The sequence below is a fragment of the Cynocephalus volans genome, chromosome 4, assembly GCF_027409185.1.
Source record: "Cynocephalus volans isolate mCynVol1 chromosome 4, mCynVol1.pri, whole genome shotgun sequence".
Lineage (NCBI taxonomy): Eukaryota > Metazoa > Chordata > Mammalia > Dermoptera > Cynocephalidae > Cynocephalus > Cynocephalus volans.
In genome coordinates, this window is record NC_084463.1 from 160,481,931 (window position 1) to 160,509,101 (window position 27,171).

The window sequence follows — 27,171 nt, forward strand, 5'->3', positions numbered from 1 at the left end:
AACCTGCTGCCGGGAAGCCTTGGCCTGTGGGGATAGCTTGTGGCATCAGCCTATCCCTGTCCTGCTGTCACTCCATCTCCTTTCCCATCACCCGGAGGCTTGCACCCCTGCTGGAGTGCTGGGCATCTGGATGGGGTCACCTCTGGCCCTGGGAGGTACAGGAGGATGGGACAGGGCCACAGCTGAGCTCCTACACATACCCCTCAAGCGCCAGTGGCCTGACCCGTTTTTCCTGCACACTTCTGCCCCATGAGGTGAGGCTCCAGCTGAAACTCAAACCCCTACTTAGCACAAACTTGACCCCCCAGGGAGCTCCCCAGAGCACAGAGCCTTCTTCAGGTCCTCCTGGGGGGCAGGTGAGAAGGGTGGCCCCTGTGACCCAGACACCTGCAGCTTACATAAGCCGCTCCAGCCCCCTCTGGGATCCCAGCTTCTCTTATCAGAGATGAGAGTGGTTGAGGTGGGGCTAGTGGGGGGATGGAGCCACAAACTGACAACATCTGTAGGACAAGCTGAGGAACAAGGGGGTGGCGGCCCCCAGTCCAGGGTGGAGACTGAGGTGGAGGCCCCTGCTCGCTGCCTGGACATGGTCTCCGCTGTCCTGAGCCTGCATTTTGCCCTTGTCACCCTTTGGCCAGGTCCTGCTGGGCCTTAGTGTCCTCCTCAGTAGGGGAGGAGCCTAGGCTGGTTTGTGTGTGCTGGGGTGGGGGGAAGGGTGGGCCGTGCGCTGGGCCCCACCCTCTTGCCCAACCCCCTAGTTGTTCTCTGTTGGATTTTATTCGATGACAATGACTGGGTGGAACACCGTGGGTCTAGGTGATCTTGGGCTCTAACCTCTCAAACACCTGGACTCTGAGGCCGAGGGCCACTGGGGTAGGGGTAGGGATGCGGGGCTTCCTCTCGGCTGCCCTATTTGAGCATTTTTAAAGGACTTTTTCCAAGTGTCACTGGTGAAGCCAAATCCCTGACTGCCCATGGAGTAGGGGAGGGGCAAACAGCCATGATCGCTGGTACCTCGTTATCACCGGCACCCCGTAATTCTGACCTCTGAGCATTTAATGCTCCAGCTGTGATTTGGAGCCCAGTGAAAGGGACTGCGTCTCATGTGCTGAGGCCAGAACCAGGGCTCCTGAAGATGCCTCATGATGGCCTCGGGAGGAAAGGAAAGGCAACTGCGCTGCTGCACTGCTGGGGTCCTCGAGTGAGGGCAGGGGGCTGTGAGACGGCCCTCCAGGACCCCTGGCTCTTCTAACTCAGGAGATGAGAGGTGGAGGGACTTGGAGAAAGGGCCTGGGGGAGGGGACACCCAAGGCCTCCCGTGAGGTGTAACCAGAGCCCTCTGAGCTGCCGGACTTGGGTTGTCTGTGGTTCTAACCCCTGGCCTATTCCTCCACCTCCCAAGGCCCTTCCTCAGCCCCTTTACATAAGGCCTCGACAGGCTGGGCAGTGGGTCAGGCCCGTGGCCATGGCCTTCACAGACTTGCTGGATGCCCTGGGCGGTGTGGGCCGCTTCCAGCTGGTCTACACAGCCCTGCTGCTGCTGCCCTGCAGCCTGCTGGCCTGCCACAACTTCCTGCAGAACTTCACAGCTGCCGTGCCCCACCACCACTGCCAGGGCTCCGCCAACCGCACTGAGGCCACCACCAATGACTCAGGGGCCTGGCTGAGGGCCACCATACCCCTGGACCAGCTTGGGGCCCCCGAGCCATGTCGGCGCTTCACAGAGCCTCAATGGGCCCTCCTGAGCCCCAACACCTCTGTCCATGGGGTGGCCACAGAGGGCTGCAAGGATGGCTGGGTCTATGACCGCAGCGTTTTCCCATCCACCATCGTGATGGAGGTCAGAGGGGGCCGGGAGGTGTGGGGGGCTGCTGCCAAGGCCGGGGCTGGAGCGTCCCTCTCTCCCCTGCAGTGGGATCTGGTATGTGAGGCCCGCACCTTCCGCGATCTGGCTCAGTCCATCTACATGGCCGGGGTGCTGGTGGGGGCCGCCGTGTTTGGCAGCCTGGCGGACAGGTGAGTCTTTGGGGATGAGGGTCCCAGCCACCCAGCACAGGCTGGAAAGCTCCAGGCCTCTGCATTCATTTTTCTCAAGGTTTATTCGTGTATTTTTAAATAGCTAATACACATAATCCACTCACATGGTTTAAATTCCAAAAGGCACAAAAGAACATGCAGGGAAGCATCCCCCACCCCACTCCTGACCCTCCCTGAAGTAGTTTCCAGAGGCCATCCTGGTTTCTGCCTCTTACCACAGACATTTTATGACTCTATGCGTTGTTGAGTGAATGCGGGTATGTATTCTGTCCATTTTTATGCAAATGCTGGCACGGCCAGACATGGTTCTGCACGCGGCTTTTTCTTCACTTTGGAGGCCTCTCCACACTTCTGCAGGAAGAACTTTTCTGCCCTCTCTAATGTCCACACTGCATCCAGCCATTTGAATGAGTCAGAACTAGCTGTGCTGACTGCTATTGATGGACAGCGAGAAAGCCTGGCCCAGGTTCTCATGCGGTCGGCTCCTGCGCCGCCGCCTCTGTCCCTCGCCCCACCCCTTCCTCCCTGTCTCTCTTCTCTCCCCTCTTTCCTCCATTAGGCGCCTCCTCTCTGTTCAGTTTGGGAGGCGGGGAGGCTCCCAGACTCCAGACCTCACACCCTGGAGTGTAGATTGCTCCCTGTGCTGCAGCCCCAGGCCTCTCATCACCCTGTCATGACATGTTCTGGTCTTTCTACATGTGAGCTTGGAGTGTCTTGTATGTCACCAGCCCTCAGCTCAGGCCTGTCAGTTAGAGGTGATCAATGAATGTTTGTGTAAGTGTGAATGAATGAATGAATGAATGAGTATGTCATGGGGTGTGTGGAGAAGAAATGTACCCATCCCCTTCTTGGCCTGTTGCCCCCCTGGCCAAGACAGGGCCTTGTGCTCTGGCCCTGGACTCATTTGCAAATGGGAACCCTGCCTCCTGGCCTCGGAGCCCTCTGTAGCATGGCAGCCCCACCCCACCCCAGCTTCTCCAACGGGACCAGTTCACATGAAGACTCGACCCTGGGTCCTGTTCTCACAGCCTAGGACTGGCCAAGGGATCATGCCCCTGTGAGTGCTGGCTTGAGGCCTCCCTCCAGCCAGAGTGACGCTCAGGCGACCCCCTCCCACCTGCCACACCCACCTCCAGGTCTTTGCAGAATTCCTGCCTTTCTCAGACCCTGGAATAAATCTGTTCATCTCAAATTTGCTTTCACACCATGTCCCTCCTCCCCTGACCTCACCAGTGCCCGGGTCCCAGCAGTTGTGCATTTCTGTTCTGGAGGAGTGGCTTTCCCTGGGCACCCCGCTTCCCCTGGACAGTCTTGATAACCCCTCACTAGGGCAGCGGGGTCGGGTGCAGGCTGCTGCTCTGCTCCCTCGGGGGACGCTGCTGCTGCTGCTGCCTCTGGAGCCCTAATGCTTGTGCCCGTTCACTGCCTCAGGCTGGGCCGCAAGGCCCCCCTGGTCTGGTCATACCTGCAGCTGGCCGTTTCGGGGGCCGCCACGGCATATTTCGGCTCCTTCAGTGTCTACTGTGTCTTCCGGTTCCTGATGGGCATGACCTTCTCCGGCATCATCCTCAACTCCCTCTCGCTGGGTGAGTCCAGTGAGGGAGGAGCCTGGAAAGGCTGGGGCTGGAGGAAGAGGGGCGGCAGCCCCATCACTGGACATCTTTCTTTTCGGTTTGGTGGCTGGTGGGTGCAGGGATCTAACCCTGTTCATTGGACATCTTTCTTAATTTGTTTTCTTGGGATTCTCATCCAGTGACCTCCACTCAAAACCTCCCACCAGGGTTCAGGACTTGGGAGACATGGGCCCCAGATCATGGCCCCGCTGGCAGTGAGCGGTGGGACCCTCACTGAGGGTAGAGATATCTTTGCCTGAGTCTCCGTGGGTCTCTAGAATGAGTTTAAGTTGCCACAGAGTCATGATGAAGGGGGCAGGGTAGATTTCACAACCACGTGGGTAGATGAGTCCCACTGAGTGGGTTGTCGCTTCCTCTGTAGTTGTGGAGTGGATGCCCACCCAGGGCCGGACCGTGGCAGGTGTCTTGCTGGGGTACGCCTTCACCTTGGGCCAGCTCATCCTGGCCGGAGTGGCATACCTGATCCGCCCCTGGCGGTGGCTGCAGTTAGCCGTCTCTGCTCCCTTCCTGATCTTTTTCCTCTATTCTTGGTATGTCCTGAGCAGAGCAGGGTGGGGGAGGATGCACCCATGTGGCCGAGCCCTCACCTGGGGTGTGCAGTGACTGGGACTTGCTGGACTGGGCGGGGATGCAAAGGATAGCAGGTGCTCATGGGGACCCCAGGCTCCCAAGTACTCATGAATGGCTATCGGGCAGTTTGGTAAAATCCCTTACATTAGTTAGTGTGGGGCTCCAGAACATTCCAAATGCCTTTCCCTTCAACTCCTCTCCACCTCACAACAACCCCATGGCATTTCATAAGAGGCAAACTGAGGCACAGCCCCGAGAGGGTCCTTGATTTATTCAAGGCCACACAGCTGAGGTCAGAACCAGATTCAAACCAGGTCTGTCAAAGCCCTAAGACCTGTGTAGTCTCTAAGTACCCTTCAGTGATTCTCTGTATGTTGTGCTGCAGAAAAAGGGAAGCTGGCATGATGCCCAGTCTTCCTGATGCTGCAGACAGGAGGACACTGCACCCTTTTTAGGGTCTGAAAGGCAGAGGAAGGTGTTCTTGGGTTTGGAGAATGGAATGAGCTCCACCTGGTCTTGGGTCCTTCTTCCTTGTCTTCGTCCCAGGTGGCTGCCAGAGTCATCCCGATGGCTCCTCCTTCACGGCAAGTCCCATTTAGCGGTGCGGAACTTGCGAAAGGTGGCTGCAATCAATGGGAGAAAGGAGGAAGGGGAAAGGCTGACCAAAGAGGTAAGTGGCTGGGGGAAAGGAAGGGCAGGGACAGCCTTGCTGGCAGCCTCCACTAATACCAGGATTTAGCCACTTCCCAGGACCCACCTGCTATCCAGGTGTACGGAGTGACAGGGCAGGCAGAGCTCTGGTGGGGAGATGTTTAAGCATTGAATGGTTGTGTGATCTGGGATAAATAACTCAACTGCTTTGTCCGTCAGTCTATCCATCTGTATAATGACATGGACATTCACATTGGCATTCACGTCGACATCCAGTCGAAATTTCAGTAAAATAAAAATATTATAATAGCTATCTAATCCAGGTGCCTGAGTCAACAAGAATGCAAAAAAGAAGAAAAAATAACAAGCATAAAACAAAATGGTTGGACAATCAATACAAAAGTACCATTTGTTATAAGGTAGTCACCATTTATTACCAAGAAGAAGCATTTATTGAGCCCCGTGTCAGGCCCTATGCTAAGAGCTTTGCATACGTAATCTCATTTAATGCTTCCTTTTTGCCGATGAGGATACCGAAGTCTGGAAGGGTCAGGTAATTTGCCTAAGAGCACACAGTGGGAGTGGCAGACCCACTGGGAACCCCTGCTCTATCTCAAAGTCCATACCAGCAAGGGGGTGAGGGTCCTTCTGGAGTGTTGGGGCTCATGTTGGAGCCTCTGCTTCATCTCAAAGTCCTGGGATGGAAGGAGACTAAAACCAGCCACCTTGCCAGAGACCTCAACCCCAGCTCTCCTCCCCACGGATAAAGGGATCCCTAGCAGGAACATAGGGTCCCACACCCCTCACTTCTCTAATCGGACTTTCCTCACCCAGGTGGTGAGCTCCTACATCCACAGCGAGTTTGCAAGTGTCCGCACCTCCAACTCAATCTTGGACCTCTTCCGAACCCCGGCCATCCGCAAGGTCACCTGCTGTCTCATGGTGGTCTGGTAGGTGATGGGTTCATAGCCAAGACTTTGACCTGTGGCAGGGATATGCCCTCTGTCCCCAATGACAAATTTCTGAAAAAATTTTCATGCAATGAGCAGGTGAGCCTTGGAAGTTCCATCTCACCACACACTCTTTCTCTAGCATTGGCCCTCTGCTGAGTTCTGAGACATCCTGATAAATGAGACATTTGTGTTGACCTAGGGACTCTACATCTGGGCAGTGGGTCTCAACTGGATGGGGGTAGGGCAAGGCTATTGGAATCACCCAAGCAGCTTTTCTAGAATGCACCTTGTCACATCTTGATATGTCCTTGAGACTCTCTAGGGGATTCTGGGAAGTGTCCCACTCTGGAAAAATACTTTTGGGTCCAGAAGGGGACAGACAGGGAAACAATGATTTCCATGCTGTATGACAAGTGTCCTAACAGCAGTTCTCCTGGTTGGGGCTGCTGAGGGCTTCATGAAGGAGGTGGCATTTAGGTGGGTTCTAAAAGGTGGTTAATGGAGTTTGCCAGGTGGGCAGGACGGAATTCCTAACAGGTACACGGGTGTGAAGATGTGAAATGGATAAAAACACAAAGGCAACCCACATGCATCAGCACCGACTGGGAGGCAGCAAATCCTAAGAGAAGGGGCCAGTGAAAAACCACTGTCTTAAATCTGTTCCTTGGAGTAGATGTGGGCACCCTTCCTTAGAAGTTACCAGCTGGCCTCTGAGGCCAGAGTACCCACGTGACCTGAGAAAGTCACAGAGCCTCCCATTGCCTCAGTTTCCCACTTCTGTACTGACCTGTAAGGTCCTCATGAGAATTAAAAGTTAAGACAGGTAAAGCGCTCACACCGCACGTGGTCCCTGGGAAGCTCTTGGGTAGTGTCTTTATTGTCTGTTTTGGATTTGGGGCTGTGTCCCCTGTGCACTGGGAATGTGGGGTTGTCCCACACTCTGGAGGCTGGGAAGGCTTCTGCCTGGACAGTGTTGCCTGCGGGGCAGTTCTGGTTCTGCACAGCAGGAAAGTCCTAAGTACAGGGGAGGGCGGTGTCACTGCCATCTGAAGGGAGCCCGACTGCCAGTCACCTTGTGCTTCCCGTGAGGGTGAAACAGATCATGAGTTCAAAATTCCAGGCTGAAAGGTCTCTCTTGGATCCTTCTGGAAAGAATAAGCAAAGGCCCACAAGAAAGCGACACGGCAGCAATCCGGGACTCTGCCGGCAGGTGGGGCGACTCGTCTGCGGGAGCCGGTCCCCAGCAGGCTTCTCCCAACCGACCTGACCCGACCGACCACTTGCGGCTTCCCCAGGCACCACCGGTTTGGTTCACGGCACTTACCAACCATGCCTGGAAAATCCTGCGTTTCCAAGTCTTTCACCTCACTGCAGGCTGGGAGCCGAACCAGACACACACCAGGGACCAATGCCACTGTCCTCGCTTTGGGGAGCAGGAGGGGGTGAGCGTGGCCCCACTTACCCCTTCCTCACGTGTGTGTCCGGGGCGGGGTAGGTGGGGGCAGAAATTCTTGGAGTTCATAAAGGGCTGGGGGGAGGAAGAGGAAGTATTAGGAGCTAGTAAACTTTTCACAAACTTCCACCACACCCTATTGTGAATATCTTCCATTAACTTGCACATTTTTTTCCTTTACTAGCTTTTTTCTAAATTACAAACACAATGTATCCTAGCAATAAAAAATTTTTTTCGAACAATCTAGAAATGTATAGGCAGTGTAGAGTATTAGTTAAGGAGTAGGACTCTGGAACCCTATTGCTTGGGTTTGAATCTCAGTTCTGCCACTTACTGGCTGTGTGATCCTTGGCAAGTTACTCAACCTCTCTGTGCCTCTATTTTCCCATTTATAACATGGGTGTCCTAATAGTACCTACCACATAGGGAGGATTGTTGTGAAGACTGGAAGAGTTAATGTATGTAAAGCAGGGAAAGTGGTAGCTGACGCATGAAAAATGTGAGAGAAGTGTTTCCTGTAATCAGGTGTTAGATAAAAGTGAATGTTCAAGGGCCGGTGGCTCGTGGCTCACTTGGGAGAGCGTGGTGCTGACAACACCAGGTCAAGGATTAAGATCCCCTTACCGGTCATCTTTTGAAAAAAAAAAGTGAATGTTCCTCCCACCCTACTCTTCTCCCATCTCCCAACAGCAAACTCTGTCAAGCATGTGTTTGCATCCTTCCAGACCTCTGTACATAGAAAACACACACACATATGTTCTTACAAAAATGGGTTAATACTCTATATATTCTGCTACTTGCTTTTTATAATTTAATCATATCTGCAAATACCTTTACAGCATTACATGAACACAGCTCATGGCATGTGGTAGCTTTGCAATAAGTTTTTGATGAGTGAATGAACCAGTGAATGAATGAGTGAATACATTTTAGAATATTATGAGCCATAGAAATGTAAAATGGAATGGAATCTTAGAGAAGGTCTGGTCCGTTCTCCTGCCAATGCCAATGCCTCGATGGCATTCCTGGATAGTTGTGGGCCAGTCTCTTTGGGAAAACTCAACTTCAGGGAGCATACTTCTTCACAAGGCTGCCCCTTACATTTCCCTCTAGTTGAGCAAACATATTATCAAGCAAAGTATATGAGTAAACCGAGTAGTTTTTGACTGAGTGTCCCTCAGCCCTCTCAATGGTTACTTTATTTTTTGTGTATTTTAGTCTTATATTGCTACATAACAAATTACTGTAATTTAGCGTAAAACAATTTATGAGCTTAAAATTCTGCAGGTGCGAAGTGCAGGCATATTATGGCTGGGTTCTCTGCTCAGGCTCTTACAAGGCTGAGACTAAGGTACTGATCAGGCTGCTTTCCTTTCTGGAGGCTCTGGGGAAGAATTCACATCAAGTTCATTCAGATTGCTGTTGGATGCAACTCCTTGCAGCTGTAGGATTGACGTCCACATTTCCTCGCTGGATGTTAGCCAAGGGCCACTCTCAGCTTCTAGAGGCCTCTGCGTTCCTGGCCAAGTGGCCCCCTCCATCTCAGTGGAGAATCTCCCCCACATCAAGTCTCTCTCTTATTCAATATCATGTTTGTGATGTCCTAATCTATCTTTGTAACTTTTCTATGAATAGAAATTTCTTCCAAAATAAAAATTTTATTTTATAAAAAGGCAAGCTAACAGTAGAATAAGCTATTTACAGAAACCAACCTCCAAGAAAAAAACTATATTCAGAAAATATATCTACATATATATATACATCTATAACTACAAATCAATAAGTAGTATTGATCCCTATCCTAACCCCTGAACCTGTGAATATGTTACCTTACATGGCAAAAATATGTTCATATACTTAATGGCATTTTAGAAATTCTCTTTTGTGAAATGTTCATCCAAGACTCCTGCCAATTTTCTACCAGGTTATTTATTTATTTATTTATTTATTTATTATTGCTTTATAGGAATGTGCAGTTTTCTGAACACAGTTTTGTTTTATTTTATTTTATTTTTGGATATTGTTTTTTGCAAAATCTTCTTCTAGATTACCTTTTTTCATAAAACTTTATTTTAGTCTTTTCTTATTTGGCATGACCTTGACAGTTTTGAAGAGTATTGGTTGGGTATTTTGTAGAATGTCCCTTGATTTGAATTTGTCTAATGTTTTTCTCATGATTAGACTGGGGTGATGGATTTGGGAGAGGAGCACCATGGACTTCCCTTCTCATCACATGCTATCAGGGCATGCATGATAGCAATATGTCTTATTACTGGTGATGTTAAATTTGATCACATGATTAAGGTAGTGTCTACCAGGTTTCTCCACTGTAAAGTTGTTGCTTTGCCTCCCACGGATTTGTCACCCCTTTTCCCCTGGGGGATGAAGCCACCAAAGATTACTCAAAGCCCATCTCTTCTGAGCAGTGAGAAGCCCCAGAAAGGGGTTAATCTCCCCAAACCCTCAAGAGCAAGGCATTCCTTCCACTGGGGAAATTAACCACGAATTGGGGTTCTCTTCCTGCATTTATTCTCCAGACCAGCAAGGTACAGGAAGAGACATAGTTCTAACAAGTTTAACAACAGAAGCTGGTAACATTCAGTAAAAACAAGTCAGATGACATTCTATTAGGCAATTAAGTGATCCACCAACAAAAGCTTGATCTAGCAAACATTCCTTCTTCCTCCAGCAGCTTCCCAGTAACTTTACATATCAATCAGTAACCTGTCTGTCTTTGAGCCAGCAACCTTGTTGTGTTATAACTCTTTATCTTACAACAGAGACTAAATAGCCTGGGGAAATTTTCCTGTTTTTTGTAAGGTCAATATTTGAAACTGCAAGGCTTTGGAAAACCAGGCCCTGTGAAGTACATTTGCTTTACGGATACTATACATAAAGTTAATAATATTCTGTGTCCAGATTCTATTATTTGAAGGTAAGTCCAGTCCATACTCAAGGGGAGGGGAATTAAACTCTACTTCCTGAGGGAGTAGAGTATCTATATATATTGTTTGAATTTCTTCCATAAGAAAGATTTATTTATTAAGTCATTTATTTGTACAGACTCGTTTATATATAGCTTATACTTTGGATTATAATTCAATAACACTATGTACTTTATTTCCCAAATTGTTCCAGCTTTCCCCATTGGAAACTCTTCTACACTAGCTCCTGTGTCCTTTAATATACCTCCTTTTTCCTCTATTTCTATTTTTTAGCATTGCCTTAATTTCAGCACCGAAGTGGTGCTGGTAAGGAAAACCAAACACATGCCAAGGACTGGACCCAGAGGAGAGGGTGGTTGGAAAGGGATGTGGAGCAAGGAGTCTGAGCTCCAAGGCCAAAGTCAGAGACTTAGGAGGCTAGGAGGGGGTGTTGTGGAAAGTCAAGGTATTTAACTCCCTGAGGAGTCCTGTGTCATCCAGAACAGTGAACCATGGGGTGAAATGGACCATTCTGCTGCCTCTCCCAGGTTCTCCAACTCCCTGGCTTACTACGGCCTGGCCATGGACCTGCAGAAGTTTGGACTCAGCATATACCTGGTGCAGGCTCTGTTTGGTATCATTGACATCCCGGCCATGCTGGTGGCCACTACTACCATGATTTATGTGGGCCGCCGGGCCACCGTGGCCTCCTTCCTCATCCTGGCCGGGCTCATGGTGATTGCCAATATGTTTGTCCCTGAAGGTGAGTCATCTGCTTCTGTCCTTACCGCCCACCAAGACGCACAGATACAGGGTTCCCAAGAGAAGCAGGAGCCTCCGGGGTCTGCTGGGCAACATTCCACAATGGAACAAGGAGAGGGGTCTTTTTCTGGATCTGGAAAGAAAGTGACTCAGTTGGCAGAGTTTTTATTAAGCATTTAGGGCCTAGTGTCAGTGTGGGGTGGAAGAGCTACACAGGACATGAGTCTTTGTCCTCAGAACATTTGCGGTCCTGTCAGGAAGATTAGACAAATGTACACAGAACAGCTGGACAGCCGAAGTGCTAACTGGTGTGGGGCCAGCAGTGTGTGGGGCCACATGGAGTTGGGCAGGCAGAAAGTCCACAGTTAGGATTCGAACCTCAGCCGGGCTGGCCCTGGAACAATGGTTTGCAAACCCTCAGGATTTTAAAAACTGCCCAGTGATTCTAACAAGAAGCCAGGGTTCGATATCAGTGACCTAGAGCATGTGCTAAACCATGTGCCCAGGTATGACTCTGGCTTTGCCACCATGGCCGGGCAGGTTGTCTAACTTCTCTGTGCTTCAGTTCCTCCCAGTAAAATGGATAGATGTTATTACTGGTATTTTGACATATTTTCTTCCAACCTTTTTCCTGTTAATAGATTTTGTATTTGACATAATCAAGATCATATTTTATATGTGTGCATATACAATAATGTAAACAGAATTATATACACCTATGTATATATGCACATGTGCACATATATCTAATTTATATTTTCTGTGGTAGTACAAATGTTTCATGGCCCTGATTTTTTATTACTATATAATATTTCATCTAGATTGGTGTTTCTGAACTCTGGCTGCACATTAGAATCTCTTGGGAACCTTTAAAAAAATACCCAAACTTGAGCCCATCCCCATATGGACTAGGGCACAGGTATGGGTGTTTTATAAAATCTCCCCACCTGATTGCAGTGTGCAGCCAGGGCCACCAATCTGAGGAGGTGCCATAATTTCCTTGACCACTGCCCCCAGAGGGACATTTGCATTGTGGTTCTGCTGTTTATCAACAACAGCAGGACAAGCATATGATAATGATGGTAACAGCATGCACTTCATGAGCACTAAGCACTGTACACTCATGACATCGTGTCCAACTTATGACAATCCCGTGAAGCAGGTGCTGGAATTTTCCTCATTTTACAGATGAGGACAGGGAGGCTCAGAGAAGGTAAGTAACAGTGGCCAAGGTCCCCCAGCTGGGTCAGAGCTGAGATCTGAACCATGCCTGACTCCGGACCTTGAATGGCCTCCCCAGCAGGACTTGGTGACAGATGCAGATGAGGGAGGAAGAAGGCAGAAGTCAGAGAAGGGCAGTTTGGGGACTCTTGGATCCCAGCAGGAACATGAGGTGGTGGAAATCCCGGTTCTCTTCTTCGGATTGTGCGCCCCCAGCCCCCCAGCCCCACCCCGGCTCTGCCTCCCGTCCCCCCCCAGCCCCCCACAGCGCTGCCTCCCCCCGCCCTGTCTAGACATGCAGACCCTGCGCACGGCCCAGGCGGCGTTGGGCAAGGGCTGCCTGGCCAGCTCCTTCATCTGCGTGTACCTGTTCACCGGGGAGCTGTACCCCACAGAGATCAGGTGGGCACCAGGGGGTGGGGGGCGCTCCAGGTGGAGACCGGCTGGGCTTCCCCTTCCATCCTTTCTGCTCTGCCCACTGACACCTGGGGCCCCGCACTCCTGACTCCTGGGGGGTCCAGGCCACCTCGCGGACCGGTCCACACCCCTCCCACAGGCAGATGGGGATGGGCTTGGCCTCGGTCAGCGCCCGCCTCGGGGGCCTGGCGGCGCCCCTGGTCACCACGCTCGGGGAGTTCAGCACCGTCCTGCCACCTGTGGGCTTCGGGGCCACCTCCATTCTGGCCGGGCTGGCCGTCTGCTTCCTGGCCGAGACCCGCGATGCACCCCTGGTGGAGACAATCGCGGCGATGGAGAGGAGGTGAGGGGTCCTGGCACGGTGGGCTGCGGCGGCCACAGGCTGAGGGTTAACTGGGATCCACTGGGGGCGAACAGGACCTTCTGCCATGGCTGGGCCCGCCAGGGCTGCCCTGGAAAGATCTATCTACACTGGCTCAGCTCCCAGCAGGAGCAGACCCGATAACGAACGTGGAAGAGGAAGAATAAACCATAGACCAGGAAACATGAAAACGAGGGATGGAAGCAGGCCTGGCAGGGAAGTGGGGAGCGGAGAGGGGCCTGCAGTTTGAAGCAATGACAGGCCTACGGGGTTGTCACACAGGGCTACGAATTTGGCTCTGAGCTTCCAGGCAGCAGAAAGGGAGACCCGTGAATGACTTAGTTCTCCTTGACCAGAGGTGAAGGAACAACAGTTCCTCAGGGAAAGTGAGGCTTTTTTTTTAGCAATCATCACTAGGAAAAATTTCTCTGGTGGGTCTCCTTAGAGAGGTCACTGAGGAAGGTGACAGCAATGTCCTGGACAATGTTTCTGAAATAAACACCCAAGGGGATTTGGTCTGGCTGCTTCTCACAGCACTTCTCAGCAGCAGTGGGCTCAGTGAAGACCCTCAGTTTTGGGGACTGGGGACAGGAAGGCCCTAAGTGTGCAGCCTTCTCTAAGAGTCCAGCTTGAGACCAAAGTTGGACTCATCTGTACCCAGAGGCCTGTGTGGGTGGTCTGTGTTCGCCACCCTTAAATAATCGCCCCTAGACATCCCGTCTCTAACCTGAACCATGGCCAGAGGGCTGGGCTGCGCATGGGTCAAGGATATATCCTTTGGCGAGTTCTGTCAGTTCTGCCTCCAAAATATGTTTTGAGTCTGTCCATCTCTCTAAAACCCTGTGGCCATTGCCCTGCTGCAAACCACCATCATCCTGGACAACCACAAGAGCCTCATCTCTTCCCCTGTCCCATTCCACTCTATTGTCTGCCCAGCAGCTAGTGTGGCAGGCTCATGACACAAATAGGGTCATGTCACTGCCCTCCCCTCCTGACAACCCTTCAATGGCTTCCTTTTGCATGGAGGATAAAATTTGAAATCTTTCAAGGCCCTCGTGATCTGGCCCCCACACACCTCACCACAGTCAGCCTGGCGACCACCTAGGCTATTCCCTCTGTCTAGAATGCTCTTCCCTTTGCTTATACCTGTTTGACTCCTCCTCATCCCCCAGGTATAGGTCTAGGTGTCCCAGGTGCTGAGTAAATAGTTGTCGATAACCCAATGCAGAGCCTGGTTTGCACATTCTCTGAGATATTGCCTGAGGGACCCGAGTACACGGAAAAACAGTTGGAGAAATGCCCTCCCAGCTATTACTGACAGAGCCACCAAGTTGGTTCCGGCCTTGGTGGTTTTCAGTGGCTTCCCTCTGCACGGTTATCAGGCTTTGACTCCCCTCCACATCAGGCCATCCCCTGCACGGACATTCTCTTCATCCCACTAGGGCCCTGACACCCCAGGCCAGGCCACCCCCATATGGGGCCACCCTCCCCACCCTGCCCCAGCGCTGACACTGTGCTTGGCCACACCTCCACAGCTGGACACCCCCTCACCTGCTCGAGCTCTGACTCCCCTTACCAGGCCACTCACTGTGTGGACACCCTGCTGCCCCCTCCACGTGGACATCTGCTCTGCACCATGTACTAGCTCTAGGATTGAATTATTCAGGAAGAGAAGGGAAGAAGAAAAGCTTTTCATGTAGTTTTGATGACACAGGCTGTCATCCCCATAAACAGATGAAGTACAATCCCCTGACCTCCCCTGTCCCCCAGCTTCCTGCCCCTCTAGATCCTTTTCACAGATTTCCCCTTGGGATTAGAATGCTTGGAACAGACGTAAAGGTAGACTAGCCATGCCCAAAGCCTATTCGCAGCTTATGTAAACTTTTGCACAAGAAATTTAAATTTGCAGTTTATTAAAGAAAAAAAAAAACCCAGGCATGGTGCTTATCTAGCAAGCAGCACAAACAAACAGGCCAGTGTCTTGTGTAGACACCAGCAGGAGCAGGTCCAGATGGAGCCATGCCCTGAGGGCCATTAGTGACCATTGGCTGGGAAGGCTTGGAGAGTCCTGGAGGCCAAGGATTTTACCTGGTGTTTGATTTAGGCTTTTAGAAATCTAATTCATTTATTCAGTTATTATTCATTGAGTTCCTACTATGTGCCAGACACAGCACTAAGTGTGTGCTGTAGAGTAAATAGAATAGAGGTGATCTGGGCCCTCTTGGAGCTTATAGAGTAAGGGAGACACCTAGAGAAGAACTGTATACAAATAAATGTAGAATTAAGAGAGAATATGTGGGAGGCCGGCCTGTGGCTCACTCGGGAGAGTGTGGTGCTGAGGACACCAAGGCCACAGGTTCGGATCCCATATAGGGATGGCCGGTGGCTCACTTGGGAGAGCATGGTGCTGACAACACCAAGTCAAGGGTTAAGATCCCCTTACTAGTCATCTTTTAAAAAGAAACAAAAGAGAGAGAGAATATGTGGGCGGTTGCGGAAGCTTCTAGACTTAGCCTAGAGTTAAATGAGGGGGCAGAGGAGTTAGCCAGGCTGAGAAGGGAAGGAGCGTGTCCCTTGAGGTCCCTGAGAACTGGGAGGAGCCATGTGGCAGTCAGACGTGAACTTGCAAGATGGGGCTGAGGGTTGGGCAGGGGCAGCCTTAGAGACCACGCTGAGAATTTAAGCTTTTATTTTAACTCAATGGAAAAAGCACTGCAGGGCTTGGAGGAAGGGATTGACGTGGTCTGACAACATTTTTGAAAGATCTTTCTGTCTCCTTAGCATTATTAAATCTCAGGTTCAGTGGGGTCTCAGCCTAAGATCTAGGCATTTAAGGCAGTTGCTTTAGGACAGTGTTTCTCAACCTCTTTACATCACCACCCCTCTAAAAGCCTTTTCAGACTTTTGTTTTCTTTTCCTAATCACACCCCTCCCACCCCCACCTCAATAGAATTTTAATACTGAAGATATACTGTGTATCTGTTCGTGTGTGGTGGCCTTTGGGAAGGCCACAAACCATTGTAGTATCTGAAACTTTTTGCCCTCCAAGAAACAGGTTTTGCCCTTTTGGGGACAATATCACCCCCATGGAGAACGCTTATTCTAAAACTATGATTCTATGTTCCAACAGCCTAAGGACTCCTTGCAGTTACGATTTTTGGAACTCCAAGAAGTAACAATCAGATACACATGTATTATGTCCTCGTGTGACCTCTTGGGTGTTCTGGTTCGTACGTAGGCTTCTTCATTAACCTGACCAGGGTTCCTCTGGACGGTTCTTGTCCAAGCACACGTGAGACGGAAACAACCCAACTAGCTGGAGTTTGGTAGAAGATGATGATGCTGGGGAAAGGGAGGAGAGAGCCCCTCTCTCACGAGCCCCTCCCGTGCAGCTTCAGATGCGCAGACAATGCGAATTCAAAAGCTCCTCGGTCCATCTCACTGTTCTCAATTTCTAATCTGATCAGATGTCCGGGTGCCGATCGCAGGACTGCCAGGTCAAGGATTAAGACGAGAAGAAAATCCCCCAGATGGCGGTGAGCTGGGAGGGGTTAGCTCTAATTACCTCCTAGCACTGGTTCCTGAGGTGAGGCTGGGTTTCCCCCAGATTGATTTCATGGGCCAGCAAAAACCACCTGCAAATAATTTATTTCTATGTAAATTGCCAGATCCATCACGAATCATGAGACCAAGTGCTGTTTCTTTAGAATGGTCTCAATGCCTGATGTGGTCCTGAGGTGGGCCTGGGTGACCCAGTCAGGGTTTTGTTGCGGTTTGTTAGAGCCACACTGCAAAGGAACAGCCGATGAACCGTGCTAAAAAAATCCTTTTGTGTGAGAATAGATTATTCACAAAGGAGGAACTGTAAAAAGGAAGTAGAAAAAATAAAAGTATCCACCTCAGTGAGAATCAAAGAAATGCAAATGAAAACAGAGAGCTATCATTTCTAAATATTCAGTAAGGAAAGATTTGAAAATATAGTAATGGTCAATGCAGGGGCATGTGGGGGAGCGGGGGAGGAAAGCCCTGCAATCTTTCTGGAAACTTCTTTGGCATTAACGGTCATGAGCTGTAAAATTTTTCATGTTCTTCCAAGTAGCAATGATATTTCTATGAGTTAGTCCTAAGAAAATAAGCTGAAATGTGGACAAAGTTTACATACAAAGATAATCATGACTGTGTTTAATGTATCAGGAAAAATGTAAACTGTCAAAACATCCAACAGTTTAAACAAATTATGATACTCGTGCAATAGTTAAAAGTTGTGTTAGAAAGGGGAATGTTAGGGCCGGCCCCATGGCGCACTCGGGAGAGTGTGGTGCTGACAACACCAAGGCCACAGGTTTGGATCCCTATATAGGGATGGCCGGTTAGCTCACTTGGGAGAGCGTGGTGCTGACAACACCAAGTCAGGGGTTAAGATCTCCTTGCCAGTCATCTTTAAAAAAAAAAAAAAAAAGAAAGGGGAATGTTTATACATACTGTTAAGCAGTATATTCAAATGATTTATGACATTTTCTTAATTACATCATGAAAGAGAGAAAGAAATATGTCAAGATGGTAATGGTGCTTGGCTCAAAGTATGGATGATATTTTTTCCTGGTTGCTTTGCATTTTTAAAATTATCTCCAAATCATCTATACCAAGCAGGCTTTCTTTGGCCATCAGGGAAAAAAGACACATAATTTTTAAATATTATTAGAATTCAATTAGGCAGTTTCTCAGCCACAGGGCAGCCCTCTTCAGGCCTGCAAGCTAGAGAAGGAGGTGGGAAGAAGGCAGTGTCCCCAAAGCCTGAGATGGCAGTGTCCCCAAAGCCTGAGATGGCAGTGTCCCCAAAGCCTGAGATGGTAGTGTCCACAAAGCCTGAGATGGCAGTGTTCCCAAAGCCTGAGATGGTAGTGTCCCCAAAGCCTGAGATGGTAGTGTCCCCAAAGCCTGAGAAGGCAGTGTTCCCAAAGCCTGAGATGGCAGTGTTCCCAAAGCCTGAGATGGCAGTGTTCCCAAAGCCTGAAATGGCAGTGTCCCCAAAGCCTGAGAAGGCAGTGTCCCCAAAGCCTGCCAAGACAGTAGAAAAACCCAGGAAGAGGCAGCCTGGCCTGGAGAAGATTCTAAGGCTCCAGCTGGTTGCCTTCCATGAAATCCTTCCCACTGGCAAACAACAGATAAAATCAATAAACTGAGTGAGCCCAAGGGACAGAAATCAGAAAGACAGAAGCCTTTAAGGGGCAGAAAAAGAGAGATATAGGACAGTAGAACGAGAACAAAGGAGTCTAAAGTGTTAAGAAATAATCACACACAAAAAAATTAAAACAAAAAAACTAAATTAAAATTAAACCAAATGAAACAAAATGTTAGAAGTAGAAGAGTTAAAAGGTAAGGATAGAGACCTCGATAAAATAGTGTGAAGACTGAAAAAGTTCTAAAAATTGAATCAGCCAAACGTAGACAGGAGAAATGGCCAAGACATCTAGGTGATTAAGACAAGAAGATAACAACGAAGGCAATTCAATGGGAAAACAATTTTCAGTGTGCACAGTAGGAGGGTAAAATAAATGGAAGGAACTAGAGCACAAACCATCTTATTTATCTTGTGTGTGTGTGTTTTCTGGTGGCTGGCCGGCCAATATGGGGATTTCAACACTTTACCTTGGTGTTGTAACACCAGGCTCTAACCAACGAAGCAACCGGCCAGCCCAAAGACAAACCATTTCAAAGACAAGAGGATTAAAAAGAAAAAGGTTGTACAATTTCAAGGTGTCAATTAAAGGCCAGCCCATGGCTCCCTCGGGAGAGTGTGGTGCTGATAACACCAAGGCCATGGGTTCGGATCCCATATAGGGATGGCCGCTTAGCTCACTTGGGAGAGCGTGGTGCTGACAACACCAAGTCAAGGGGTTAAGATTCCCTTATAGGTCATCTTTAAAAAAAAACAAAAAACTAGGTGTCAATTAAAATAAATTGATTTAAAAAAAAAAAAGCAAGAATAAGGTGACATTGGATAGCTGGTCAAAGGATAGAAAGCCCTGCTGAAAGGAAGAGTCGACACCAGTTGACGATCCAGCGGAGAGAGCTCGTTTATTAGGCAGCACACACATATATAGGGCTTTAAGGGGAAAGCTGATTGGCTTAAAATACAATCCCTACTTAGCATACCGCATGGGGCTTGGGGGGAGCTGATTGGCGGGCGATTTGCGCCGGCGGGAAGGAGAATGCGGAAGAGAAGGGCAACCAGCGCCATGATGGGGTGCAGCCGAGAAGGGCTTAAGTGATCAGGGTGTGATCCCTTGGGGCGTTTGGGTCCCTACATTCCTCCCTTTTCTTGTTTTAGGAAAGGGGACGTTGAAGTCATCCAACTACTTCCTGCTGAACTGGGGCGTTGTGGGGGGGGGGCAAAGGGAGGAAGGTACATAAATACCCATTATGAAACCCCAAAGGAGGGTGGAGAAACAAGTAATTTCAAAAGGGGAGAAGTCCATAAACGTTCCTTGAAGCCACAAGTCGAATATGCACCGGTTCCATTGTTTGTAGTTGGAGACTGGAGGGAGCAGCCAGGCGTCGGTGGCGAGGGCATGTAGGATGCGTTCCCTCTGTAAGGTGGTGTCTCTTCAGCATCGGCTGAGGCGCTCACGAGATGAGGCGGGGGGGTTCATCGGTACCTAGAAGCTGGTAGTTTCTAAGCAAAAGCTGGTTAAAGGCCTGATTAGAGATTTTTCCCACTTGGGTTTGAAGAAACCTAATGATGCAGGGCAAGAAAAGGCAGGTTATGAGGATAATGATTAGAGGTCCCAAAATGGGCCAAATCCAAGTTAGGACAGGGCTTAAGATAAAGGAGGAAAAGGGGTTAGAACTGGATGTGGTTCGTAGGCTGGAAGCTAAGTCAGTGAGTTTGATGATGTTTGTTTCTACTAGACCAGAGTCATTGATATAATAACAGCATTCTTCCCTAAGGAAGATGCAAGTACCTCCTTTTTCTGCAGTGAGGAGGTCTAGTGCTCTGCGGTTTTGGAGGGTGACCTGAGCTAAAGAGGTGATTTGTCTCTGTAGAGAGGAAAGAGATTCGGCAGTGGAAGTTAGAGCCCCTTCAAGTTTAGCATTGATGTCTTTGACCGCCCATAAACTGTGCCCTAAGGCTCCTCCCGACAGGCCGGCTCCGACCGCTGATGTTGTTAAGGAAATACCAACCATGATGGGGGGAAGGCGGCCCTTTTTTGTCTTGAGGGTGGGTGAAGAAGATAGAACAGTTCTGAATTGGAGTACAGAGTGAGTTGAGGGACGATGGTGACAAGAAGGCATGGGACAGTAAGATTAGGCAGGATGGAGGTAGAGAGGGTTCCACTGCACCAGAAGAAAGAGCCTGGTGGGGCGACGGTGTGGTTGAGAGAGATGAATGTTTCAGAAATGATTTGTTGCCAGGTGTAAATGGGTGACCCTGGGGAACTAGCAGAAAAGGAAGAGGATTGTTCTAGGGCAGAGGAAAGTTGTTCTTCCTGATGTGAGATGTCCATGGAGACATGAGATATTGGAAGGCCAAGGAGAAGGTTCATGTCTCAGGAATTAGGGGTAGGGCTGAGGTCCGGGATAGGCGGAGTTTGAAAGGGTCGGTAGGATGAGGGATACACTTAAAAGAATGGTGTGTTAAGTTCTTCTGCAGTTTGTTACTGGAGTTCTCGGTGGCCGGTGGCAGATCCTGAGTGTAAGGCTTCAGCCTAGAAATATGAATCCATGGAGTAACATGATTACCTGGCAGGGCAAGATTAGCAGCGGTCGGAGTGCAAAGGATGACAGGACATGGGCCTTCCCACTTAGGGGTTAGGGGTGTTTTGGGTTCTGGGGAAGTGTAGAATACTAATTGGCCTGGGCTGAGTGAAAGGTTATTTTTGGAAAGTGATGGATCTGGAAGTAGCCAGTCCTGGTGCTTCCATAATTCGGTGCGAAGGTGGGAGAGCAAGGGTAAGGCCATGGTGGGTGGTATGGGTCCTTCAGTTGCTGTGATCCCCAGGGGTAGGAGGGGCCTACCATACATGACTTCAAAAGGGGAAAGATTGGAGGGCCTCTTTGGGAGAGCTCTGGCCTTGAGTAGAGCGAGAGGTAGAAGACGGACCCAATCAAGGTGTAATTCCAGAGATAATTTAGTTAGTATGTCTTTTAAGGTTCTGTTGGTTCTTTCTACCTTTCCAGATGCCTGAGGTCGGTAAGGGCAATGTAGGTGCCAGGGGAGAGAGAGTGACTGGGAGAGTTTTTGTACTATCTGGGCGGTAAATTCAGGTCCATTGTCAGATTGAATGGAAGTGGGCATCTCAAATCGTGGGATGATTTGGGAAAGGAGAGTCTGGGCTACGGTGGAGGCCTTTTTATTGGATGTTGGGAATGCCTCCACCCATCCTGAAAAGGTATCAACAAACACCAAGAGGTATTTGAGGTGCCGGACGGAAGGCATGTGCATAAAATCGACTTGCCAGTTGGCCGCGGGTGTGAGACCTCTGGCCTGGTGGGAGGGGTATGGCCCAGGTTTGAGAGGGGTGTTAGGATTGGTACGCTGGCAGATTGTGCGTGAGGAGGAGATTTTTCGTAAGAGGGCTTTGTCAGATGGGGTGATTGAGAAGAAGGCCTGTAAAAACTGGGATAAAGCTTGGGGGCTAGAGTGAAACAGGTCATGGAGCAAGCGAAAGAGAGAGGACTTATCATCATTAGGCGGTTGGGGCTGAGAGGGTGTCTGTGAACCTTGGGAGCCGTATGGAAGAATGGGAAGTTGGTTTTGTGTCTGTGGGTGCATTGCCGCAGTGCGTGCGGCGAGGTCAGCCTTACAATTCCCCCGAGTGATTGGGGAATCGTCCCTCTGGTGGGCTCTGCAATGAATGACTCCTAATTTACAAGGTAAATGGGATGCCTCAATTAATGCGGAGATTAAAGCTGAGTTGGTGATTGTGTTACCCTTGGTGTTAAGCAGACCGCGTTCTTTCCATATGGCGGCATGAGAAAGAAGTATATGAAAGACATATTTGGAGTCAGTGTATAAGTTAAGAGTTTTTCCTTCAGCTAGAACGCAGGCTCATGTGGCAGCGATAAGTTCAGCCTGCTGGTTGGTAGTACCCTTGGGTAAAGGTTGGGCTTCTATAACCGAATCAAGGGTGACTATGGCATAAACTGCATAATGAGTGTTTCCTTCCTTGAATGAGGACCCATCCGTGAACCATGCGAGATCAGCATGAGACAGGGGCCCCTCAGTGATGGAAGAGTGGTAAGGTATGAAATTCTGAAGGCTTTCTACGCAGCTGTGCAAAAGGGTGTTGGGGGAATCTGGTATAGGCAGTAGAGTAGCCGGGTTTAGGGGTGGGCAGGTATTGAAGGATAGGGCAGGATTTTCCAGAAACGAGGATAGGAGGGTTAGAATTCTGGAAGGTGGGAGGGCGTGGAGAGCCTTATAGGTAAGGAGGTCTTTGAGGTGATGTGGTGAGAGAATGGTAAGAGGTGCCCCAAATGTTAATTTGGATGCCTCCTTATGCAGCAACTGCCCCGCTGCTAGGGCTCTTAGACAGGGTGCCCAGCCTCGTACAGTGGGGTCCAACTGTTTTGATAGGTATGCTACAGGGGCAAAGGAGGGGCCATAATTCTGTCCTAGGATGCCTAGAGCTTGTCCCACATTTTCATGAACATAGAGGAAAAAGGGTTTAGTTAGATCAGGGAGATGAAGTGCAGGGGCCGTTAGAAGGGCCTGCCGAAGCTTGAGAAAAGGGTGCTGAGGTGAGGAGAGTAAAGGTTCTTCAGGAGGCCCCTTTCTCATAGTATAGAGAGGTCGGGCAAGCAAAGAGAAATTGGGGATCCATGCTCTGAAATATCCGGCTAGACCCAGGAAAGATAGGATTTCTGTTTTGGTTTTGGGGATGGGCAGGTCAGTAAGAAGCTGTTTCCTGTCCAGGGTGATTTCCTTCTTTCCCGGGGAAAGGAGAAAACCAGGGTAGGTTACAGATGGTAAGGAGATTTGGGCCTTGGCGGGGGATACTCGATATCCCCTACCCGCTAGGAAGTTAAGCAAGTGGGCAGTGTCAGCTTGGGATTGTTCCCATGAAGGACTGCATAGAAGGAGATATTGTAATAAGGTGGACTCTGGATGGTTTAAGTGAAAAGATTTGAGGTCCTGTGCTAGGGTCTGCCCGAAAATATGAGGGCTATCCCAAAATCCCTGTGGCAGGACCGTCCAAGTGAGTTGTTCGGAGTGGCGGGAGTGGGGGTTGGTCCATGTGAAGGCAAAAATGTCCTGAGTGCCGGTTTCCAGGGGTATGGAAAAGAAGGCATCCTTTAAGTCCAAAACCGAGAAATGAGAAGAGGTCACTGGGACCTTGGAAAGAAGAGTGCATGGATTTGATACAAGGGGATGAATGGGAATGACAGCGGCATTAACAAGACGGAGATCTTGGATGAGACGAAAGGCGCCATTAGGTTTTTTTACAGCGAGTATGGGAGTATTGAAAGGGGAGCGAGTGGGACGGAGATACCCCTTTTTTAATAGGTCCTGAATGATGGGGCTTAACCCGATGAGGGCTGCTGTGGTTAATGGATACTGAGCCTGGCAAATATATTTGGAGGGGTCTTTTAGTTTTATGTGTACGGGGGAACACTGGGCCAGAGCGGGGCTGGCAGTGTCCCAAACTGTGGGGTTAACAGGGTGCGTCAGGATGGGTAAGGACCTTTTTGGAGGGGTGGAATTAGTAGGATCTTGGGCTTGAACTAGCGCTAGGAGGAAGGAAACGGGGGAAGAGGAAGAGGACAGGGGCAAGGTAATGGAGACTTGAAGCCGTGATAGAATGTCCCGTCCCCTTGGCATTGTGGCATGACTAGAAAGGAATGGGAGAAAACGGATTGAGTGCCTTGAAGGCAGCAGGTTAAAAGAGGGGTTTTTTGGGGAAAGATTTGTTTACCTCCTACCCCGACTATAGGAGAGCTGCTGGAGGTGGTGGGGCCTTTATATTCCCTTAAGACCGAAAAGGTGGCTCCAGTGTCCAGGAGGAAAGATATTGGGTGGCCGTCCACAACCATGGGTACCCTGGGCTCCTGCTTTGTTATAGAGATGGTCGGGAAGGGCCCAAGGCTCCGTCGGCCCTCCTCAGCGAGGCCCACCATAGGTGGAGTCCACGGTTCAGGGGACTGTGGGGCAGTTGGTCCCTCACCCCTTTGGGCGAGGGGGCAATCAGATCCCCAATGTCCCTTCTTTTTGCATTTTGGACAAGGAGTGGTGGGTGGCCTGGGGGTGGGGCAAGCCTTTGCCCAATGCCCTTCCTTTCCACATTTAAAGCAGGCTCCAGGTGGAGGCTTAGAGGTGGAGGCTGTGGGAGGGTGCCCAGGGGGTTTGATAAGCTGGGCCAACATCTGGAAGTTGGCGTGGTTGGCCTTTTGTTTTCGACGTTCCTTTTCCTCCTCTCGATTATGAAAGACTTTGAAGGCCACTGACAGGATTTCGGTCTGAGGGGTTGCAGGACCCTGCTTTTTTAAGTTTAGTTTTAATGTCGGGGTAGGATTGGGCCAGAAAATAAGTCATTAAGGACATGCCGGCCATCTTCTGAGTTGGGGTCTAAGTTAGTGTATTGTTGAAAGGCCTGAGTTAATCTATTAAGGAACTCGGAGGGAGTTTCCTCCTTTTTTTGGACAATTTCTTGAATTTTTTGGAAATTGACGACCTTGCGAGCCGATTTTTTGAGGCCAATTATTAAGCAAGAGGCAAAACGGTCTCGAGCCTGGATTCCCTGGGCTGTGTTATAATCCCAATTAGGTTCCTGTTCTGGGACTGCTTGGGGGCCTGGCAGGTGATTCGGATTGGTACGATGGGTGTCAGTGGCATGGGTTTGGGCTGTATCCCAGACCCTGTGGCATTCCTCAGGGAGGAGGGTATTGGCTAGGAGCATGAAGATGTCATGATGTGTGAGGCTGTGGGCCTGCAGGATCCATTGGAATTCTTTAATGTAGGTGGTAGGGTCGGTAGAGAAAGAGCCTAGTCTTTTTTCTAATTCTGTAAGGTCAGCTAGGGAAAAGGGAACATGGACCCTAACTACTCCTTCAGCCCCAGCTACCTCACGTAGTGGGGCGATTGTTAAAGGGGCGGGGGGAGGTCCTCGGGAAGGGTGAAAGGGGGGCTTAGTGGGTCAGGAGTAGGTGAGGGTAAAGACGGGGGAGTGGATGGCGCAGGAGGTGCAGAAGGTGACGGGGGGAGGAGGAGGTCGGTAGGGTGGGGGTTCATCAGCAGGGTCGAAGGTGGAAGGATCAAGGGGTGACTGTGAAGAGGGTTTACAGGCTAAAAGGACTTGAGAGGGAGCACAGGAGGAGCAGAGGGTGGGGTTCCAAGCCAAGAGGCGAAAAGCCTCGATGTAGGGGATCTCCTTCTGTTTTTTTAGGCACTGGCAGTAGTTAAAGAGGTCTCGTAGCCGGAGGTTGGTGAGGTTTTTCAGAAGGCATTGAAGTGGAGAGTTCCCTAGGGAGGAGAAGGAAGCGCCCATTCTGGTCTCTTAATGGGAATTTAGACAGAAATCAGACAGAGATTAGTGTTAAGACAGATCCTTCAGCCGGTTGGGAAAGGCGGGATCCTAGAGGGCATCCCCAGTAGGTCACGTCAGTCCCGGCAGGTTCAGGTACGAACCAGGAGGAGAGAACGGAGGTGTGGGTCGTCACTCAGACCTCCACTTCTCTAGGGCAAAAGCCCGGTGCCTGAAGGAACCTAGCACCAGGATTTTCTGGTCAGGTCCCGGACGGGAAGTGGAGAGAGACGGAAATCGGACAGAGATTAGAAGAGAGTGGTGGACAAGAGGGTGATAGAGGGAAGGAGAGAACAGAATGGGGCTTTTAACCTCCAAAAATGAAAGTAAAATTTACCGGGGCTTTGGAACCTGTTATAGTTTGGGAATTTATGGTGGTCGTGAAGACTGTGGTGGGGTGGGTATGGGTGTTAGGGGCTACAGGACGATCTAGACTCCCTGTGGTAGCCTGAAAAGGGCCGGTGCCCTCTAGAAAAGGGGGCTTACCTAATGATGAGCCAGTGGTGAGTGGAAGGAGCCAGCGCCGAAAACAATGGACGAGGGTGGACCGTCAGTGGTGAGCGGTGGAAGGGAGGCCGGTCCTGGCAGGACAGAGTTCCCGAGGGGAGACTCGAGAGGTGCTGCCGCTGTGATCTGAAAAGTGTTACAGCTCGAGGGAGCCCTGAGGGGCGACTTGGGAGGTGCTGTCGCTGAGATCTGAAAAGTGCCGCCGCTCGAGAGAAACTCTGTTCCGGGTTTCGGCACCACATGAAAGGAAGAGTCGACACCAGTTGACGATCCACCAGAGAGAGCCCGTTTATTAGGCAGCACACACATATATATATAGGGCTTTAAGGGGAAAGCTGATTGGCTTAAAATACAATCCCTACTTAGCATACCGCATGGGGTTTGGGGGGAGCTGATTGGTGTGTAATTCGCGCCAGCAGGAAGGAGAATACAGAAGAGAAGGGCAACCAGCGCCATGATGGGGTGCGGCCGAGAAGGGCTTATGTGATGGGGTGTGATCCCTTGGGGCATTTGGGTCCCTACACCTGCGGGGTAGCCTTCAGGCTGTTTGGGATTAAGGGAACCCCAAAGTCCAGGCCACTTCTCTGTCCTCACCCCTCCCCTGACTCCTTGAAGAGCAGCCCAGAGCCTTTGTCCCTTCCTGCCTCCTGGGGTGAGGAAAGCAGTGCCCAGCACTGGGGGGTCTGTGCTGGTGCCCCTGATCTCCATTCTCCAGCTGGGCAAACGTGGGTGCGTGTCTGGCCTCTCCGTCTTCCCATGTAAAACTCCCTGCGGACTCCTTGACCCTGCAGTCCTTGCAAGTCTATTACCAGCCAGGCCAGCCCCTGCCAGCTGTGAGAACTCAGGGATGGAGCAGGAGGGAGTAGAGACACAGTGGAGGGGACACTGGGAGGGTGGCTGCTGAGGAGCCCCGAGAGACCCAGAGAAGGGCAGCTGCGGTTTCGCCATCCTCTGGCTCCAGGAGAGCAGAGATGCACATCTCACGTATAGCACAAACACTCCCTTGAAGACACGTATGCCACCGGCCCCTCACCATTGCCCTTCTGCCTTTTCATGTCAATAGAGTCAGAGAAGGCCCTTCTGAGAAGGACGCAGAGAAAAATGAAGAAATTTCTCTTCGGAAGCTGGGAGCTTCTCCTCTTAAAGAAACCATCTGA

General features: G+C 50.2%; 1 protein-coding gene across 1 annotated transcript; it reads left to right on the forward strand.

Annotated features, from left to right (window-relative positions):
* The first annotated feature begins 1,465 nt into the window (after positions 1-1,465).
* On the forward strand, positions 1,466-27,171 carry LOC134374576 (solute carrier family 22 member 20). The gene is made up of 10 exons (XM_063092383.1): positions 1,466-1,840; positions 1,913-2,016; positions 3,469-3,623; positions 4,033-4,201; positions 4,788-4,911; positions 5,727-5,842; positions 10,771-10,985; positions 12,499-12,607; positions 12,762-12,965; positions 27,078-27,171. The coding sequence occupies exons 1-10, from the start codon at positions 1,466-1,468 to the stop codon at positions 27,169-27,171; spliced, it is 1,665 nt and encodes a 554-aa protein (XP_062948453.1).

Excerpts from the sequence above, each read along its gene's own strand:
- LOC134374576 (XM_063092383.1), top strand. The coding sequence starts at position 1,466 with ATGGCCTTCACAGACTTGCTGGATGCCCTGGGCGGTGTGGGCCGCTTC. Across the intron at positions 1,841-1,912 it reads CATCCACCATCGTGATGGAG|TGGGATCTGGTATGTGAGGC; the intron begins GTCAGAGGGGGC and ends TCTCCCCTGCAG. Across the intron at positions 4,202-4,787 it reads ATCTTTTTCCTCTATTCTTG|GTGGCTGCCAGAGTCATCCC; the intron begins GTATGTCCTGAG and ends TCTTCGTCCCAG.